The sequence below is a fragment of the Erithacus rubecula genome (assembly GCF_903797595.1).
Source record: "Erithacus rubecula genome assembly, chromosome: 15".
NCBI classification, from domain to species: domain Eukaryota; kingdom Metazoa; phylum Chordata; class Aves; order Passeriformes; family Muscicapidae; genus Erithacus; species Erithacus rubecula.
In genome coordinates, this window is record NC_136667.1 from 12766311 (window position 1) to 12788571 (window position 22261).

General features: G+C 39.8%; 1 protein-coding gene across 5 annotated transcripts in view; it reads right to left on the reverse strand.

The window, feature by feature from the left end:
• The window catches only part of AFF2 (ALF transcription elongation factor 2), a 334068-nt gene that overhangs the window by 139378 nt on the left and 172429 nt on the right, over positions 1-22261 (reverse strand). For all 5 annotated transcript variants that reach the window (XM_079319011.1, XM_079319010.1, XM_079319012.1 and 2 more), the window contains exon 4: positions 14931-14975. In XM_079319011.1, coding sequence (XP_079175137.1) covers positions 14931-14975 — 45 coding nt within the window. The remainder of the gene's footprint in view (positions 1-14930; positions 14976-22261) is intronic.

Here is a 22261-nt window from a genome sequence, read left to right on the forward strand (position 1 = left end):
AATGTGAAAAATGAAGCAGGACCTTACAGAAAGCACACAGGACAGCTTTCTTGACAAGTTTTATGTGATGAGAGATCTAAGAGTTCAGTGGAAAATGGGGATGTCGGAACTCGTGAAGACAAAGGTAGATACACCCAGCATGTATGACATCCTCTCTGAAGCACCATGTCTTTTTCTTCCACCATTGTCTGAGAGTCCAGCCAAAGTCCAGGAGATGAGCAGGAGCCAGTGCTGTCTTTGTGATGAGTCATGAGCTTCCAAATGGTCCAAAGACAGGCATGTACTGATCAGGAATAATGACACTGACTGGAGTGGTAACTCGGCTTCCCAGCAGGAAAGGCAGGAGGAATCTCATCAGCTGCAGAAATGTGGGGTTTGTTAAGGACAAGCTTTAATGGTTGTGTGCAAGGAGAGGATGATCAAAGTTTTGCCAGGCACATATGAGATGCTGGGCCACAGAAGATATTTCTATTTCCATGTAACTATTCCTCTGTACAGACCTATGGACAGGTCAGGAACATCAACTGTCAGAGGGGGTCAAACTGAAGGTCCCACTCATTTGGTGCTGAGTCTTTCACAAAGCACTTCAGGAACATCATGGCAATCATGAGGGCAAAATCCTGATCTTCCATACTTTCAAATTCTCAGCTGTGCTGAGACCTTTTCTGTTTAATATAGCATCCAGAACTTGATATTTGGTTCACACCATCTAACACCAGTTTTATAGTCTTACAAGTCAATGATATGCCCATAAATATTCAGGTACTGCAGTCATGTGTACCAAACCCAGTTCCAGGAAGAGAGGCATCCTTCAGCTGTCATTCCTGGTAACTAAACTAATGGCTTTGCTGCCCAATACACAGAAACTGAGCCCTGCTGTGGACAGTATGGCCAATGGAATACCTCCTGTTGTTGGCAGCTTTTCATCCCCACAGAGATGCACATCCATATCAAATGGATCCCTAGGGGTGGCACATCTTATTGTCATAAGGGCCCCACGAGGTAGGAAGTATGCATTGAACTGTTAAATACTACATAATGTCTTGGCATACAACAGTATAGTATAAACAAAGGCACAATAAGTCGTAAAAAGCTAATTCTTTCAAAAGTTACTAATACCAACATATAATTTCATCTCTGCAATTTAAAAAACATTGCCAAAAATCCCATTCTCCAAGCAAATAAGCAACTGTGTTCTGAAAGTATTCACTGCTGGCACTTGTTTAAGAGAATCTGGTAATTTGTTCCATCCATCCTCAGCTTCACAAGCAAGAAAGCATGTCTTGAATCGCCTGTTTTCTTCTCTGAAACTTAGGGTTCACACCAAGAGGAGAGCAGAACTATAATTTACAGTTACAAAACAAGACTACTCCTACCCTGAGGCACTCCACTGTGTGCATTTTATACAATACATCATCTTCTTTACATTGCCAGATGTAATCAATTCATGGGTTTTTTCATACAAGTACAACAGGGAGTTACGAAGTCACAGGACAAGACCTTATCAATGGAACTTATTATAAAATGCATTAAATTTCTGAAGCAACTTATGGCAGCATAGTGAAAAAATAAAATCTCCAAATACAGTATCAGACAAAATTAGATTACTAAACTACAAAACCTCCTGTTCTCAGAAGCTGTGTAACTTTTATATTATGCAATAATTTTTAGACCTGTGTAAACAGCTTAAAACTTACATCCTGACAATATGAGGAAACTGAGTCCAAATATCATCAGGAATTTGAAAGCATTAACTTGTGCCAAAAACCACCAGCTTTGACCTTAAAACAGGACCATTAATTACCTGAAATAGCATATAGGGAAAATTAAGAAACCAGGTTAGGCAACTTATTTGGATTTAAAGCCCAATTCTTTTGTTTAAGCTATCATTTGCTTTCATTAAAATTGGACTGACTTGTTACTCATCAAATACAAAGAAATGAAGCTACCACACGCTGCTGCACAATATACACTGAAATCCTTTACAAAAGTGGTTTCTTTGCCTTCCAAACAAAGACTATGCCAGATCTTTTATTCTGCTTACCACACAAGCAGTATTGCAGCAGGGTTTTCCTGCATCTGTGTGCCAGGGTAGCATTTGTTTTTGATACTGCTCTTATACAGTCTCATCACCTCCACTGTAACACTGTTAAACCAGCAGTCTGAGGCTGCAGCAAAGATAGTGAACACCTAGAAAAGCTGAAACCTGCCTGGCCTACAAAGCTGTCTTTTTTCACCATTCCTTTTCCTTGCCTATGTGATGGTTTCCCTGCCATATGTCTCAGGTGACAACTTGCTTCTCCCTTCATGCATGAAGAATTCACTTTCCCCTATGAAGCATGGTTATCTCCCCAGTGCCTACTTCAGAGACTATGAATTCTCTGTGGGGCACAAACTGTCTCATTTTTTGTCTTATGCAATGCCTAGGGCAGTGGTAAAACTTCCGAATATTGGCTGAAAATTTGGAATAGAGATTATGGGCTGAAAAATCCAATGGATGTGTCCAAAATGTATGGATAATACAAGCACAGCTTGATCAGTATTCAGCAAGCCCTGGATGTACAAAGGAACTCCAAACTTAAGCCTGTTCACTGGTTCCTCTAATTTTGTCCCCTTGGTTTCTTTTGTAAAGTTAAAAAGCTTAGCATGTTTGCCAAACAATACACTATGGGTCCTCATCTGTAACACAGAGGTAGAGTCCTTGCTGCCTCTCATGCTCAACCCTTTAATTCTGCTCTTACAGAAAGACCTAACCAGCCACCTGAAACCCTTTCATGCAACCTGGCATTCATTATAGTAATTTTAGCTTTTAGAAAAGAACAAACATTTCAGTCTGAATTTCCTTTTCCTCACTTGTGCCTTGAAGCAGGTCTGTTCCTGCATCTATGTGTCCTGCAAATCATGCCAACACTCCCCTTTGATCCACTCCTGCTAAGCTAACAGGTGTAGAAAAAAATGGATGTACGTTACAGAAGATGTTTTGATACAACATACACTTTTTTGGCATGTCAGCCTTATCCAAATAATCCAGCTTAAACAGTAAGGAAAACCAAAGCCAACACATGCTGAGGTCTTTTTGGATCTTCTTCAAGGTACAGTGGCTTCAGAGTATTTCTGGCAGACAGATTCCCACATTTGATTCCTCATTTCCTAGCATGTTTTTTTCTTACAAAGCTATTGGAGGCTGGAAATGTTAAATACCCGGGACTGCCACTCAGACCTGTGGCAGCTGAGGATGGTCCCACACAGAGCAGTCCTAGTGTCTGAAATCAGTGTTTCTGACTGTGCACCAGATTGAAAGAGCCTCCTGTGTCTGCATTTTTTATAAACTTCTGACAGCAAACTACATTGAAACAAACTAACTCCTAAAAACAGGGCTGAAAAAGGGCAAAGTCTGTAACCTTCCGGTCTCAAAGCACTGCACTACTTCTTTTCCCACAGGAAAATTAATGAATAGGACACAAAAGCCACAGCACTGAAATGCTGTAAATTCAGTGCTCCAGCATTTAAACATCGCATCTCTACACTACAGGATGACATGCATTGTCTTTTTTGCTTCTAGATGGCCTAAAAGGAATAGCAAACTGTTCATTAGTAATAGTTTATCAGGGATTGTATGAGCAATTTGGAACAAACTTGGAGCAAGCCCAAGAAAAGACCACCCAGCAGACTCATGGCTGCCCAGTTAGCTCCAAGCAGTGTGAGCAAGTCACAGCTCCAGCTGGTGTCAAACACTGATGACTACCAGTTACCAAGCAAAAATGAACTGGAGTAAACATGCCAAAGGATGTTTTGTTTTATTTTTTCTTTTTAAAGTACAAAGTGCAATGCATTATTATGTTCAAGCAACTACCAAAAGGAGTTGTTGATCTCACTTTGCTGTAGACATACAAAGACTGGATGCAATAACACAGCATTCTTTTTGAAGGGTAACTTGTGTTATAAGTGAAAGATGCTAGAAAATGACAATGCTGCTGGCAAAGTAGACAGAATGATACACTTAGTCAAATTCCCAGTCTAAGCCTTTTCAAAGAACACAAGCAGTTAGTGCCACATTTCTTGGGGTTCCTCTACCCTTTCAAACATGATCACTTTCTTGTAGTTTACACTTATCATATTAAGAAAAATGGTAATGAGGAGATCATGACAAATTCTTTAAAAGAAACAGTGACTCAACTGCCAAGTAAAAAAAAAAGGAGTGATAACCATTTCCATGGAAAGAAGCCTCCAGTGAACGCATCACTGTTGAAGCTCTGTTCTTTGTTTTTGTCTGAACTCAGGAATGACAAGGGGTTGCTCTTCAAAAAAAATTCTGAGTGCCAGTTTTCATTTGATTGGTACAACATTACTTTTTCAGATAACTGGCAGTTCAGACCTCTTGTTGAAAAGATTAGGGACTAAAGAGGTTAGAAATGATAAAATACTGAAGTAAGTGGGAAGGGATTAATTGGTTTGATTTAAAAAATAAAAAAAACAATTCACTACTGGGAATATGCCTACAAACCAAACATGAAGTGTTTTTATCCTAAGGCTCAGAAGAGTATTTTTAGAGGTAACTATACCTTGGTGCACACATCTCCTTTAGTAGGATATACTCATGGCAAAGAAATTAATGGACTACAAAGCCCAAAGGGGCTTTTAACACTCAGTGCTTGTGCAATGAATGCCATCAGAAAATCTCAAAGCATTCCTCACAAAAGATCAGTACATGCCATTTTCCAGTTTGGCTCCAGAGGTGAAATTTGGTCCACACTTTAAACCCCTCAATCAACCCACAGCAAACACAGTGAATAAAACTCTGCCCATTTTTTTTTCTGTTAACCACCCATGCCAGTATCCTATGCCCCTGCAGGTTCATGTTGCTCCTGTTTCACCCTGTGAAGCACTAGTTGGTATTTCCACCTCCCTCAACAATATCTGCTTACACATTAAACAGACATTTTGGAATAGAGAAAACATTTAAACAAGAGCTGTGAAGTGTTGATAACAGGTTTCTAAAGACAGCCACACCAGTGCCCAGGCCCCAGGAGCTCTAGAAGGTCATACAGTAACACTTGCAGCAGGTAGAATACACAGAGTATACAGAACATTGAAAAAAAACTGGGCACTTGGGTCAGACCTTTAGATTCTTGTTTAGAGACAGTTTTTCTCTCCTGCATCTCTGAACAATGGTCAACAAACACCTCAAGGCCTTGAAGTAATAAAATCATCTTCATTCTAATGCTAGAACTGGACATTTTCTTCATCTGACTCCTGCAAGGTTGTATGACAGCTTTTGAATAAAAAAGAAATGTGAGAAATTCTTTGAGAAAAAAAATAAAAAAGAAAATACGAAAAACCTTCTGGTCATATTTTCCAGCTATCCAAATAAACTGTTACACTGCTGACAAACCAATGTGGCAGGATCTACTGGCTAATTAAATAAATGTGACAATTTTACTGTGACAATTTGAAAAAAACTCAAAAGTGCCACCTATCCACAGTGTGAATTCTTCTCAAATGTATATTAAAACCCATGTAGTGCAATAGGAAATTGAAAGGAACTTACATATTCAATAAAAACACAATTATAAGTGTAATTTGAAATGTACAGCTAAAATAGATTGGAAGTTCATAAGGTTTCTAGAACATTAAATTCAATGACACACTTTCCTTATAGAAATATTAGAAATTCAGATAAGCCAAAGTATGCTGCATAATTTTAAATATCTGACAGAGCCTTGCTTTTGCCCAATTATCACACTAATAATTCCAGCTGAGGACATCAATGCATTTTGCTAACAACTCATTTAACTTTCAACAATGGCAGTGAGGGTGAGGTTCTATTTCACCAATTCACAGAATGAGACATAGTGGAGCAAAGGGGCTCCTCAAGGTTATTCAGGAAGATTGAATGTAGGATGTTTTATATGAGTCTATGCATTTATTGAAAAATTTATAAATAAGAATTTATTGAGAGGGTGCTCAAAGACATGAGAAGATGAACCACACCAGTCTTTCACCAGCAGATTTGAAGTGGTGCATTCTGAAGATTCTAACAGCTGGAACAATCTCCACAGGTAAGAAGGAACACACCTTCAGAAAGAGCTCTGCTGACTATGGTGCATGACAGACCAATGGCACACAGCAAAGATATGAATTCTCCTCCCCAAAAGGCAGCTTCAAGAACTACTCTCACTGCAGAATGTGGAACAACGTGAATTTAAGACAGATGACCACAAGACTGCCTGCCCATGTCAGGCTGCTTCCACAAACCTCATGGGGGCTGGCAAGTCTGACTATGTGCCTTCACATGACTCTTCCCAAGGAAAAGTCCACCTTTTTCTCCAAGGGGTCTCTCAGGAGTAAATAAAATAAGTTTTGGTCCATATATCAATTGGTGTCTGTATTCTTGCCTTAAGAAGAAACTAGGAGTGGCTTCAGTTAACTCAGCTCAGTGCATTATGAAAATGGCAACAAGCATTTCTGGTATCTGCTGCAGGAGAACACTTCCACCCATCTCCTCCAAGACCAACAATGAGATTCAAAGCTGAAACTTCAGGTTTGCTCCAGGTATCAACTTTGTGCTGTTCTCTTTACTTTTCTTCAAGGAGCTCAAAGCAGTACCATCAAAAGTTGTAACATGCAGGTGTAGATAAAGCACAAAGTGGGAAACTGAGCATGCCTCAAGTACCTTGTGTCTTTTTGATCCATCACTTTAATTTCTCTAGTGTTTTCCTTACATATGTTTCTTTTAACCATCAACTATTTTTTGATTGTCATGGACAGAAACTTCAAAGGAGAATTTTAAAATGCAAACTCTTGAAACTATTTCTGAAGGTTTGTTTAGTTACATATCCCAGTCCAGTCTTCCCTTGGATACTGTAAGTATCCTAGCCTTTTCCTAGTCTGCTTCTAGTCTTCTTCTAATTGTGATTAGGCTAACTTACACTTCATGGACTCCACAAGCCTCCTCAGCAGAGCTGACTTTTGGGGAAGCTTTCTACCAGGATTTAAACCATGCAACACCTGCCCTTGGGGGGCTGCAAAAATGGAGCTCTTCCCATTTGTGAGAGAAAGAGCCACAGAAGATGTTACAGATATTTCAAACCAGAATTGTTTCTAAAGCATGCATTCATTTAAGAAAGCCTAACACAATTTTAATATCTTTTCAATGTCTTCATTCTGTGCTGAAAACAGTTTATTCTGTAGAGTACTAATCTATTTAAATGAAAGGTAATGTTGCATCATGTCTAAAGCAGTTTAAACACTCACTGCCCATATTTACCATGTTTCACTCTGATGGGACAAGATGAAATAACAAAAATGATTAATCTGAGACCAGAGAAATATTCTACTACCTCTGTCTCAAAACAGGACTAGATTTTTTTGCTTAATGCTCTCAGTAAGCTGTGTAAGTGGAGTATGGGAGCTTCAGATGGCTTTTCTGCTTGGCCACACTGCAGATTGTTACTCTGGAATCAGCAGCAGCACTCCAAGACACATACACAACAGGCTCTGGAGTTCTTAATCATGTTTTTATACAACATAAACTCATGCAGCCCACAAGGTCCTTAGGAAAGGATACCTGGTACAGCTAGAGCCAAACACTGTAACACAACAGCAGTGTTTAAAATTTTCCATCCAGTTCAGCACTTGGAGATTTTTTCTGTTCATGGGAACACAGAAAAGGTCAGAGTTGATCTGCCATGCCAGATTCCTTGGGTCTGTTTTCTTTAGCACTTTTGCTCCAAGATAAGGGACTTACTCATTATTTACAAGGATGAAAAAGGATGGGAATTCAGGTCTCACGGGTCTCCAAATCAGGACTAGGAATCTAAGTTTTATGACATTCCCCACTCAACAACAAGACTCCACCAAATTGTTTTCCCACATTTTTTGTCTCTTTCACTTAATTCTGGAACTGCAAAACTTCGTGGTATTTGAAAAGGTAAAATATAAAATAACCATTGTTTTTAAATTCTGAAGAGAATCCATCTATCTTCTACAGAATTGCAAAGCTTAGTATCATTTTCTCTAAGAAAATAACTTTGCTTCAATTACTTTTTTGTTTGAACTTGCTTTAAAACAATTACTTTGTATTGTCTCATAAAAAGTAATTATTTTTATCGTAATAGAGTACTTAATCAGAAGGAGGATGCTGAGCATGTAACATTGCAATACATAGTGAATTGTTTCTGAGCTGACTTTCAATAGGAAGAGAAACTAAAAATGGTTGGTTGGGTGCCAAAGAGATGCTGAAGAACTTGGAAAACAAACTTCACTCCTTCACTGGCAGTCATTAATTTATCATTTATCATCTTTTCAGGAGCAGCAAAACATGACCAAGCTATTGTGTTGCCAGCTCACTTTGAAGTAATTTTAGTAGCAATGGTAAATCTGGCAATGGTGGCTGAATTATGTAATATTACTTAAATCAGCAATATTTCAATTTGGCAGTACAAAAATATGTGTGAAAATATTATGGTAAAGCAGATAAGAAAACATAATTGAATAGTGAGTTTGAAATAGGTGCACAGTAATCTCTCTTTTTTCCTGAATACCTTTTGTAATCTTTTTTTTATTGTTACAGTGCAGATGGGCTGCAATAGATCCACATAATGATCAGATTTTACATTTCAAAGTTCTTTGCTAAATAATTTATTTAATACTGCTATGAAAATAAAACCTTTATTTGATAAATGTGCCTGCAAGCTGGAATCAGACCTTGCTTGTCTGTCCTGACAAAGGTCTAATCTTTTGCTGCATTGCATCTTGAAGAGGCATTTATCCCTGTAACAGACAGGTGCAGAACACCAGCTCTCAAATACAGGAAACTCTGCACACCCACAGGCATTTGTTAGATCAGACAGTCAGCCTTTCCTCCCCATCACCTCCCCAGCAGAACAGTCTGCCTTGCCTTCAGCCAGCAGCACAAAGCAGATTTATGCTGTAGCTCCACACAGGTGCATCACTCCCCTGACATGTAACCTGTGCCATGCCAGCCGTGCAATGGGACCCACAAAACACCTGCCTCAGCCAAACACCTGGCAAGGACTCCCCAGCTTCCCACTCTGCCAGCCCCACGTTAGCTCTGAGCTTTAGACACGATGCACCCTCAAGCCAGTGCAGGCAGCTTGGGGACAGTGCTCCTGAGGTGCCCTTCTCATGTGGGTGCCACCATAATGTCACTTGTAAGGGTGAATGGCCACAAATCTGGATAATCCTGTTCTGCCATGGTCAGGTGCAGCACACAGGGCTCAAGGGTGTGCTCTAGGCTGGGAAGACCTAAGACTGCCTTTTCCAGTTCAAAAAGAGCCTTTTGCACTCCAAGCTTACATCAGGCTGTCCTCAAATGATTCCAACTATTGATTTCACCCTTCCTGTGTGTATACTGGACAGTGCACAAAATTCTGGGAAAATGCTTCCTTTGGCCTTCCTGGAATTGTTGCTGAATGCTTGTGGTGATGCTGAGACCAGAATTGAGCTGATCACCTACCAAACCAGGAAGGAGCTGTTCTCAAGGAAATACTCAGCATTTCCATTTCCTGGAGTGAGACCATATCTGGAGAGTCATCAGAGCAAAGAACTGCTCTCTGCTTTTATGTGTATCTAAAGTAATGCAGAGGTAACTCCTTTTTATTTTATAACAGCAGCAGCAACATAAGTGGAGCTGCTGCCAATTTATACCAGTGTGGGAGGAAGAAGAATTCAATGAACTCAAATGAGATCAGAGGTCAGTGGAATTACCCCTTAATTTATATTGATGAGAGAGCAGAAACTGTTTCTGCCTCCATTGACAAAATGCTGATAGAAAGCTTGAAAATGCAATGGCTTAAAAATTGCGAAGAAATTAATTGTTTTTATCCATCCAAATCTTTGTGTACATAAGCAAAGTTTGAAAGAAAGAAAAACAACTCTCAAAGCAGGCTATTACCCGTTCCTTGCATGCTTTCAAAGAGCAGGGACAAAGGCCACAGATCCACATTTACACGTGAGTTAACTTTTCAATCCATTTCTTCATTTCAATAGAAATAATAAATCACCTTATCTAGGAGAAAGAAACAGCTTGACACAAAACATAGGGTCCTGGGCTATTTTTATAGCACATCTAAGACATATAGGGATTCATTTATTTACTTAGCTATTTAAAAGTGGCTACTCTTACTCATTCTCTGGACAGCTAAATGCCAGGTTGCTAAGTTACTGTTAGTTGACATCATCTCCTCCCCAACGTGTTCCCACATTTGACAGCTTCACATGATTTACTAGGCCAGTCAGCTCGTTATTCACTTGTCCAGTGATGTCTGGATAATCATTTTAAATTCATGTCATGTCCTCCCCAGTAAGCCCCCAGACTCCACATGAAAATGTTTAAACTACTCATCAGCTACTAAGTGCATTTGTAACTACACTGGACAGCACACCTGTATTTTTCAAATTAGAATTATTATAACTAGGTTTAGCATCATTCTTCAATGTTGTTTGTATTTTAGAAGAGAAAACAATTACTGAGGGACAAATAATGGGCTATATCTATTACAGTCTAATTTTGCTATATGAACAGTTCACTTCAGCTGCAGGTGAGACTCAGTGCTTTCAGTTGCCATGAGGAAGGCAGTCCTACACATAATTTGCAGTCAAGGGCATTTTCACCTGCTGATCCATTTACATATTCTCCCATGTCATTAGACAGGAGCTAGCCATCAGAAGACGACCATATGAATTACAGACTTTGCTCATTTAACTCCAGTCTTTTTTACACGTATTACAATCTGAACTATATTTGGGATCTGTTTTGGCTTCCAGACTAGAAAGCTTCCAATTAGTATCACAGCTGTTCACATTCCATCCTAAGTCCATCTAGCTTCTTGATGCCTTCCTACAGTGAATATGTATTCTTCTGTTTGCCTAAGCATGGATGGATTTCCAGACAGCAGTGCCTGCCCAGGTGGTAACAATTCAGCCACAAAAGCTGCAGAGTACAGACCAGAGCCTTGCTGCTGCTGGATTATGTCCAATCAATTGCCTAAACACCCAGCCCAAACTCCCAATTCACACTCCATGTCTTCCAGAACCTGTTTTTAAAAATTTCCTTTCTCCTGCATGCAGTGTTGCGCACTTATCAGCTCTTTAGCCAGGGGTAAACCAAGGCTAAGGGAGGTCCCTTCTGTCATCTCCACAGACAGGAAAAGGATCACCCTTGTTCACCCTACATACGTCCTTTTCCTGGGCCAGGATATGGTTCACATCACGTGAAGAGAATGCAGGGTACACTGATGTAAAGACTGGTACAAGGGGCACAAGGGAAGTTTAGGAGACTGGTTTTAAATGTCAGCTCTCTCACCCTATCTGCACATTGGATCACAACATTTCAATGAACTCATTTTTCAATGGATACATACAGCAAGTTACAACTTAATTCAAACCCATATTAATAAAATGAGAACTACATGCACATACTTTTAATTGCCTGTCTTCCATATTATCCACACTTTCAAAACCATTGAATTGGTTGGAAAAAACCCCCAAACACATTTTAGAACAGAAAAAAGTGTAGGCCACAAGGTATTTGCCCTTACCTTTCATTTTGGTATTAGCAACCAGTATTAAATGCATTCTGTACTATTATTACTGTTTGGCCTTAGTTGAGAGATGATGATTATTATTACTATTTTTTTATTATTTATTATTATTTTTGAAAACCTTCTCAGCTACCCTAGTTAAAAAAGTAAAATCAACAAGAGACTTGTTTGCCATTAACCTTTGGCTGTAGTATTGGGAACAGTCCTTAAAGCATTTACACAAGATGAAATAAGTAGCTAAGTGTTTCAGGAAATCAAGACCTTTCCCCTCACTTGGTTGAAAATTTTAGAATATAAATTCATTTAAATCTATTTTCTCCATGACTGGAAAAAAAAAAAAAAGAAAAAGGACAACAGATTAGGAATTACAAACCTTTACAATTAGAGAAAACATTAATCAAGTTCAGCTTTTCAAAAGAAAAAATGCAAAAACAGAGGTCACAGACCTTTGCAGGAGTACCTCTTCCTTGTAAAGTCTAGCAAAGAAACCCTCGAGAGTTACTGAGTCTTTCTGAGGAATTAAATCACTTAATCCCCAACTTAAAAAAAACAAAACAAATCAAAACCAGAAAAAGAATGCAAACTACAGGGTATGCATTGCTCCAAGGGTGAGTGCCAGGCAGAGCACCTTTCCTCAGCTCTTTGGGGAGCACAGCTTGACACAGTCCAGAGCAGCAACTGCCAGGAGCTGCCAATGGTTTGGTTGGGCAAAATGCAGAATCACAGCCCAGTTGTCCACTTTTGGGGCTTGGCTGTCTTGGAATCCATTGTGTTTAGCTCTGTATTACCCTAAAATGAGAGAAATATGAATAACCTGGTGTTTTTACTGAGTGAAGCCGCCATAAGGGAGCTGAGACACACACTCCCAAAAGTTAATCAAAACCTATGTAAATGGCCCTGACAGGCCAAAAAGTACCCGTCAGGGCTGGAAACTTAATTCAGGTTCTCAAAATTTTCAGCAAATTTCTGCTGAAACCAAGGGTCATTCTTTCATCTGGAGCATCCAGCCTGAATCTTCTGACACGGGGTTTCCATGGGGAGACCAAATACTGGATTTTGACCACTGCTGGGCATCACATTCTCTTACTTATTTTCTCTCCATTGCCTGTCAAGTAGAATATGATACCCTGTGTGCAGCCAAAACACAATTCCTGCTAGCTTGTTCTGCAGCATAAATTTGAGAAGAACAAAGCAAAACACTGACAAAACCCAGGCACTTCTAGTGCACGTTGTGCTTCAGCACCACATGTGTTTGGAATCCTTAGCCACAGCCCTGAGGGCATCCAGCTGGCGCTGGAGTATGCTGGGTCCTTGCTGGGCAGTCCCAAAGCAGCTCTGTGGCTGCTGTGCTCACACAGGCAGGGCTGTGCAGCCCAGTGCAGGCAGGTTACAAAAGGCTGAAGGCAGCCTGTGGGTGCCCTGAACAGCCCAAAGCCATCCCAGGGGCACAGAGCCCTGCAAGCAGCACCAAACGAGCCTCCTGCACATGGAGGGGAGCACCCTGGGGCAACCATGGCTGAACTCCACGTGCCATGACTGCATCTCCACCCCAACACGGGTGTCATGTGCTCCAGGTGCCTTCTGGCCATGCCAGTGCCTATGGTGGACAGGTTTATCCCAGGATGGGCACGAGGGATGCCTCTGGGACCTGCAGCAGTAGTCCAGAAAGATCTGCTGGTTTGTATCCCTTATTTTCATGCACATTACATGTCCTTGTGAGAGAGATCTCCAGAGACAGGGAATCCTGCTAAATTCCTGCTCTGTCCACCCCAAGATTGCCCCCAAGTTCAATGGCCCACTAGTATCAGGAGCAGGGACTCTGTAGTTCATCCCCATTCTCCAAAGGCAACAAAAAGTCCTGCTCCAATCTCAGCAGGTTTCAGAAGGAAGCCCAGCATATTGTGATTTTTTTGTTGACTCAAATTACAGTTATGGTGTATGAAATAAGGTCATCATCTTGATTAGAAAAAAGACATTTCTGCTTCCTGTGATTTATACACACTGTTCCTACATTAAAAGTGTCACCTGGATGACTGATCCCTGAAATTAACCCCATCACATTTTCTTTTGATGCTGTTTACTGAAAACAACTGCTTTCCCCAGACAAGTCATTCATTTCAAATATAGTAATGAACCTAACTGAAATACATAAAGAAGGAAAGAAGATATTTAAAATGTACCAAGTATTTTGCACAGCCTTTCAACATTTCCTGTGCTTTTGCATCCTTAGTGCTCTATAGGTAATAAACCTCTGCTCCCTTTGAAGGTTGACAGTAAATATTATTTATTTCCTTGCATTCATTGCTCCAGGGTGCTCATGCAGGATCTTCTCCCTTACTTCAGGTCTGCACAAGCATGCCTGCCTGCTGCCTCAATACACTTCTTCAGCAATACTGCCAACCCATAAGGACATCTAGAACAGCCCAAGATAACTTGTGTATACAAACCAGGAGTAAGTTTTCCAGGCTCTTTAACTCTGAATTGCAATGAATATTGAGAAGTTTACTTTATTTTAAAAGCAAGAATAAGTCTTTGCAAACAAGCTGGCACGACTGTTACACATGATTTCAGGTCTGGGTAAGCCTGCAGCACTACATCCCAGTATACTGGACATGGCTGGCCCAAATTTCCACTGAAATTTTATCCCTTCTACATTGAAAATCAGCTGGTTGGCTGGCAATCCCAGGGAGGCAGCTCTGACAGATCAGAAACTCATGAGGACAAAAACCTAAATCTGAGAGACTTAAACTGAAAACTGGCAGGTTGCAAAACTGCTCTGAGGCAAATCTCACTGCAAACAGGGAACCCCAAAGCTGGGGTGTATGCAGAAAGGCCCACCCTACACTTAGAGTAAGGCATACAACTTGTGCACACTCCCTTTTTTCTTATGACATGATCTTGTTGCAATCAAGTCATTCTCAGTTTGGAGTTGCAACTTTTTGTATTCAACCACTGACCAAAGATCACAGAAAAAACATGCCTGTAAGTCTTTAACAAAACCATGAATGATGAGCAATTGTAGTCTAGAGGAAGACTGTAGGTCAGTTTGTGAGTAGAAGAATTAAGGCAACTGCACCTCAGGGTAGAAGAGAAATGTGTTCTGGATAGACTCAGGGACTGAGAGCTTGAAAAGAACAGGAACATGTGTAAATCCTGACTGAAACAAGCTGGCAGATGCAGAGTGAACTCATCTCACTAAGGAGCACCCTGGGCCTACCCCCTGTCTGTGTCTCTTAATACAGACTCACTGATATGCTATTATTCAACTACAGTGTTGAAGACAGCCCTATAAACCCTTTCCTTGGAAGATGAAAATATCAGCACTACAATTATACAGGAGATAAAAAAGTAAAGGGTATTACTTACCCGCAGTATTTCTTCCACACAGCTGGAGTCATTGGGAAGGGCAACCTAGGTTTACAGAAAAAAAAGAAGAAATATTTAGTCAAATGCTGGATGCAAAGTTCAACCACACAGGTGAACAGCTAACAAGCAACTGCCTCTGTTTGAACACCTCTATATCCATGCTTGCTGCCTACCAAATTTTTCAGTTCAGATCAACATAAATCATCAGCAGGACCCATTTTTTGAAAAGTTGTTTTTTTCTTCCATGCTGCTTTGTGTAACTAAGGACACTTTTGAAGCAATAAAGTACTCTGATTTCCTCACAGTTGAGAACTGGCAGTGCAATTGCCTGAAACTTCTGTAATTGAAGAAGACCCCACTGTCACTCCTATCACCAGCCTTCAGAGAGAGGGAGAGGTTTGGTTTAACTTGCCACATGCTGCAGTGAAGGACAGAGGTGATAACAGCAGAAAGCTGTTATCATCAACTATCTTATCCTACAGCTTAATAGGCTAACAGCCCAGACAGCTCTTAAATATATACTGTAGTAAATACTAGTTGGACTATAAGGGTGGTTGCTGATTTTGTTGTCTCTCACTCCATCAGCCTGTTGCAGGTTCAGTGTCCTCTGCACAGCACACAGGTACCCACCTCGAGAGGCCTGATGCCTAAATACTACTTACAGCATTTGCCACAATTCTAAGGATATGAAAGAGCACAAAACCTTTAAATACTGTGAACAATGACAGAAACAAGAGGCAGATGTGACCACTCTGTGGCACTTGCAGAGAGCTGTGGTGGACTCTTATCAAGCAGGAAATACTCAATGAGATTTTCAGATTGATTCTTCTACCTTATTGCCCTTAGTTCCTAGTTTGGTGAAAGACAGTCATGACTAAACTTAATCCCTGCCATCCTAATCTGCTATAGAGCTTGACCAAAGCAGCAACCATGGCCCTCTGCCTGCATTTCAGCTAGCACTAAGCTTCAAGAATAAATCCACACAGCTACAAAAGTCAAAGATCACAGAGACCTCTTAGATCACCAAGCTCATGCTCTGCTAAGGCTAGTCTGACCCAAAAACTGTAGGGAAATGGGTCTCCCATTCCTTCCCTTAATAAAATATGGAGTGTTGTAAACTACTTGGTACTTTATAATGGTTAAAGTTTTGTTTTCAGTGTCACCTCAGCTCTTCTGTAGAGCACTTCCTTCCCACCACTAGAGGTAATTCATTGCCTCCCTTCACATTTACATCATTCATAGACATGAAGAATTATACTCCACTTTTCTCAAATGTTCAGCTTTAACCTTCTTTCCTGATAAAAAATATCTTCCCCTTTAGATTATTTCATCACTGTTCTCTGAATTCCCAATAGTTCATCAGTATCTTGGTAAAGGATTACCTATGTGAATATGACTACACCACAGGGATATAATAATTTTCATCTATTATAGATTATAATTTTCCACAATATCATCTTAAAACTACCAAACAACCAAAAAAAAAAAAAATCCTTACCTTTTGTCCCCAGTTTCTACTTAGCTCAAATTACCTACAAGCTTGGCTGAGAACTGTCAGTGGGTGGTCAGCATGAACTGCAACTGGCATGCAGTCCAACATTATACCACAGGACTTGGACTTCATGGGACTTCATCTCTCTCCCTACTTTTTTTTCCACTTAAATTTAACTTCTTAAAGTTAAATTAAGTTTAAAGTCAAATTAAACTTTTTTCTCTCTCAATACTTTTAAGTTCTCTGCTCATCTGTATTTTCCATAGCTCACACCAGCTCCCCATTCAGTGAGAAATATGGTTAATCAAAAGGTTTGCAAACAGGGGTGTTCCTGCACTGTGCAGTGGGACACAACACGTGTCTCTAATACACGCCTCATTTTTATTCATTGAAAAACTAATATGTTAGAATATGAGAAAACAAAACAAATAGTCCTCCAATAAGCTTACAGTGAACACATCAACCACAAAATCTCTCACCGCAGAAACAGGAGCAGCCCAAAATCCAGCTGAGTGAGTCAGACTGGAAAGAGTGAGAGCAGCAGAGGTACAGAAGCTCTCTTTATTTAACTCCCTTCCCTACCATTACACATGCCAGCAGTAATGGTTAGCCAAGGTACCATGTGTATTTCTTTGCTTAGAAAAGTGATGACTGTGTCCCTCACTATTAATACAGGACAGAGCATGTTCATTCACAGCCCTGTTTAGGTTTATGTTACTTCAGAACGAATGATGATAGTAACGGTAAATATATCATTTTACTTTATTAAAGCCCACTATATATTATGCAATTGTAACCAGCTTCTCCTGGCAGCACTTCCTAATAACTTCAAATGCTCATGCATGAATTTAATTGTGTTAATGGCAAAGCAGATTTTAATGGCTTGACAAAACTTTTGTTGCCTTTGGCATTGCTTTGTTTTGAATCACTGGTATTAAAGTAATGCAAGATGTCAAAGTGCTGTAATTGTCATATAGGGAGATCCAAGTAGGAGGGAGCACAAAGAGGAAAACATTTAGATTGATGCAAACATTAAAAGAATAATTATTACAACATGGCTATCAGAGAGAAGATCAATGTAAGAGTCTTCCAGTACATTACTATTAATGGATTTCTAAAGGAATGAGACTATTTTTCTAAATTCATGCTGCAGTTGCACATTCTAAGAGACTTGAAAGGCACAGATCTATTAGAAATTCAATCTGTCTTGAAAAAAAAAATAAGAAAAAGAAAAAATAACCTCTCAACCCCTCAAAGTGTTAATTAAAAATTGCAGGTTTAATTGTCCATAAACACTCGAGCTCAGCTAACAAGTGTGAGCAGGCCCACATGGCACACCATGGCATCCAAGCACAGATTCACTGGGACAGAATGAAACAGGGCAGATACAATATTCATCACTCTCTCAAGTGCTAGTACTATAACAAATTGTTATTAGAATTGCCATTAATAAACTGCAATGTTTTTCCTGTAGTTTAGTCAAGATTGGACATTCATCCCATACTACTTCTTTCCCAATCTAATAAAAATCAAGCATTTTAGGACCCATTATGTGATTCTTCATCCCTTCTCTCTCCTCTTCAGCTTTCAGAGGGCATATCTTGCACTTGAGCATGCTTTTGGTGCTTTTCTTCCTTTATGAGCAGCATGGTCTAACTCAGCTGAACAGAGAGATTCCAGGAATTTGGCTTCTGCAAGAAGCAATTCACATCATGAGCTCTTCTCTCAGTCAGCAATGAATTCACGAACCCCAGACTGAAGAACAGTGAATGCTGCATAAGCTGCACACAGTTGTCCTGAGGTAATAAAACTTCAATCAAAGCAAGAAGATTTCACAACAGCTACGTGCTACACTGAACTCATCTTCCTTTTAATCTGGCAAACCTCTTTTGTATCGAAATGCTATATGTTTACTTTTAAATGCTGCTTGCTAAAAGAGAAAAAAAAAAAAAAAACCAAAAAAAAGGGAAAGGTCAGATGGTCAAAATATTCCACCTAATACAAGCCAGTATTCTACAGCTTTCTTCACTTTTCGGTCTCACAGGAGAGAGGAAAAAGCTTAAATGACGTGGAACCAAAGGGTTTAACGTATGGCTTGGGTGGCTCAGTGCTGAACTTTAAAGGGAGGGAAGGAGGGCAGAAATCTAAGTGAGGGAATAGTAGCCTTTAATGTTACACAGATCAGATGACATTGGGTGAATGGTTACAATATCTGATGAGTCAGGTAAGTCTAACTTTCCATTTATTCATTCTACACTTCCTTGACTACTTTTACCTCCTGGACAATTTATGACCTGCATGAGATCAGATTTTGTTTTCGTGGCACGGAAATATCATACAGAGACTCTTTCCCTGTAATTTACATCCAACAGCAAACATATCTCAGAAATGTTAGGAACACAATCTTCCAACAGACTTGTGAAAGTAGCTCTGAAAAACCAAATGCAGTGCCATAAAACAGAAATACACCATGAATAATGTCTTTGTCAGAACTGACCGACTACATTTTCATCTGCATAAACTGTTCATGAACAATCCCCCTGGTTTTGATGCACAGTTGGCATTCAACAAGTAATCTCTTCTTCCTATCTTCTTTTTACTAAAAAGGTAAAGTGTAGCATGTAAAATGAATGTAGGAGCCCACTTATTTCTTGTACATGAGCACCTGTGTGCTTATACACCAAGAGCTCAGCTTTCCTTGTCATCTCCTTTATCAAGGAATCCATTTTGACTCTGGGGAAATGAAGCTCATGATACTGTTTACTCCTTCGAACACAAATTGATTTTTCACTTGCCAGCATGAAAAGATCCTGTGCATGAGCCTTGACTGATCATTTCCAGTGTGCATCACACAGTGATAAGAGGAAAACACTCAGAAAACCAGAAACAGCAAAACGAGGACAGTCAGCAGAGGCCTTGTCCTCTGAGTGCCTTCAGCTCCTGCCAGCCTTCCCATTAACAGAGAGTGTTTGGTTTTTCTGATTTTTTTTCAGTTTAATAAAAGTGGGAAATGGATGGCAGAATAGCAGAATTTCCAGATACAATACATTGCACTAGATGATGCTTGAACATCCTTCCAACCTATGGTTCAACTCTTGCAATATGCTCATTACAAATCTGAGAATGTGCAATACTTCACCTGCACTTGGCATACACACCCATGTCCTTCCAACACCACCTTTCCTTTGACTTCTATCAGTATTTTCTTGCACACTCAGGCTTCATTTCTCTACTTAAATGGCTCCAAACATACCCCTCAGCTGCCGACTACAGATTTCTCCTCCTGAGAAGATTATTCCCTATTTACTTCAAGTGAAGTTCACACCACTGTTCAGAACCCGCTGCTCAATCCTCCTTGGATTGTTTCACAGATCATGATCCTGCTTCCTTTCTCAATAATATGCCCCAAAAAAAGTGCCACTCATGTTAAAGACACCTGGAATAGATGCCAACTAATCTCACTAGCTGGGAGGCTCTTGGCTCTTCCTTACTAACCTTAGTGCAAATGTGTAGGAATGGAAGCAGCAAAAGAGCAAGGAATGAATATTGCAACCTGATGGTGGGGTTTTTCTGCTGTATTTGATATTTGTGGAGATATCACCAACATACTTTAGGGCTGTATGTTCGCACTTTGAAGGAAACTGAATGAAGTCAAACATGGTGGTATTAAAAAAACCAAAGCAAAACAAATCCAAAATTGCTCCCTTGGTATTCAAGTACATACATGTGTTTTTCACAGGCTTACTCATTTGTGAGAGCCATTTGTGGGTCCTAAATAATGCATATCCACTGTTTTCTTTTATGTCTCCACCGTGCTGGAACCAAAATATCATGAGAAGACTACATTTCCCTTTATTTTAACCCCCTAAATGTCTCCTGGGACTTATTAAAATGTCTGTGGAAATAAACATTTTCACATATATTAAAAATTAGGAAAGAAAGAAAAACTATTGCCTAAAACAAAATACAGAAAGCTGCTCCTCTGTTCTCCTTTACTAGAAATACTGCAGAAGCTGTGTAAAATATGCATTTATTGGAGAACAGGAAAACATGAAAGAATTTTAAGGAGCAAGTTAATTCATTGGTTAAGCTAAGGCAGCCTGGCCTGCAGTCAGAACTGCTTTTCCAGAGGTGGCTAGAGGAGCTTATACCTTTTCCTCCAAGTAAAGCACCTCAGTTAGAAAAAACAACTTTCTAGTGTGGTCTGACACATGACTGAATCAGACTCACACTGCTTTTAGTCACCTTCCCAAAAGGTCTCTAGTTCAGAAGCCAAAGCTGCCCACAATGGGTATCTTTAGTTTCATACAAAAGACAGTGACTCTCATATGCTCCTCTTTAGTCACCAAGGGCCAGACAAACCTGTGCAGTCACACCAGGAGTGGTGACTAACCCCACACTGAAAGGGATTCAGTTTCATCTCCCTACAAAAAACTCAGCTTACAATGGCCTTTTTTACCAGTCTGAGCAAGCCCAACAACAAGGACAATGTTTTTTCACTGGCATTTAGTTCTAATACAGCAACTTCTAAACCAGACTGACCTGGATGTGACAATTACATTTTTTTTGTTCTTCTCAGTATGTGTTGAATTTAGTTAATTTTTTTTTCCATTTCTTTGGTGTTTTCTTTTAACAAGACCATTTCAGTGTTGATCAGCATGAAACAGTCTCCATGAAAGCACAATATGTTGCTGTTCAATTTAAACCCAATGGTTCACCATTGTTTTCATGCAGTAAATTGCCAAACTCTATTAGAGGGAGAAGACTGAGAAAGTGATCTCTCACTTCAGGGTCTCCTGGGAGTTTCTTAACGTAGGTAATGCAGCACATTTTACTTATGGAATATTCTAAATGTAATATTTTAGAAACTCACCATAATGACAATACCAGAGTATCTGATAATGTCAGTATTAAGCCAGACCCCAACAAAAGTGGCTTTTGCAGTACGTAATTTATGACGAAAACACTGGCTTGCATAAAGGCTGTTACAAGCATTTAATACTGACAAAGAGCAAGGAAATTTGGAATGCCAAATTTCTTTTTCTTCTTTCCTCTCTTTTTGTTCCTCCTTCACTTACAACTTCAAGTACATATTTACTTACATAAAATACAAACATTTTCTTATGTGCCTTGGCGTTTTCACCATTTTCTGGAAAACATTACCTTATATATTTCCACTGAAGAGATGATAAAAGGTGATGATAACAATGCCACCATGCACTTGTCCACTTGAAACAAAGACTAACAGACTGTGCAACCCTCTGCTGTGGTGAGATATGTGGTATGGCACAAATAATGATCAAGTGTCTGTTTCTTGTCTTCCTTTTGCCAGTGTGAATGAAATGTAACTTCTCCTAAGACAATGAAGCAGTATAAAAGGCATGAAAGGAGCTTGGCTTACAAGTCCATTTGCCCTCAGTTAGGGGGATAGAAATTAGATAATGTATTTATTCTCAGTGTAACCCCTTGAGTAGAACCTCTTGGAAATCATGCAAAATCCCTTTACTGTACAGACACAGCTGCCTAAAGTTAATATAAATTGGAATTGAATCTCCTTCAAACGTTCTACATTAGTGGAATGTGGTGTCTGCTCCCAGTATGTGCCAGGACAAGAGCAGTATCAGGCAGGAGTTGTGTAAATTCCTGATAAAATGCTATCAAAGTCACCAGGTCAGACAGTGGTGATGGGAATAAAACTTCCTCGATGTCAGTGAGGTTGCATCAGTGTAACCTGAAGCATTATTTGACCCTGTGAATTCAGACTGCAACATTTCTTTGGAGGTTTTAAGGAGGAATCTTCTTATATACATGTTTACATCTGACAGTACCCCCACTGCAG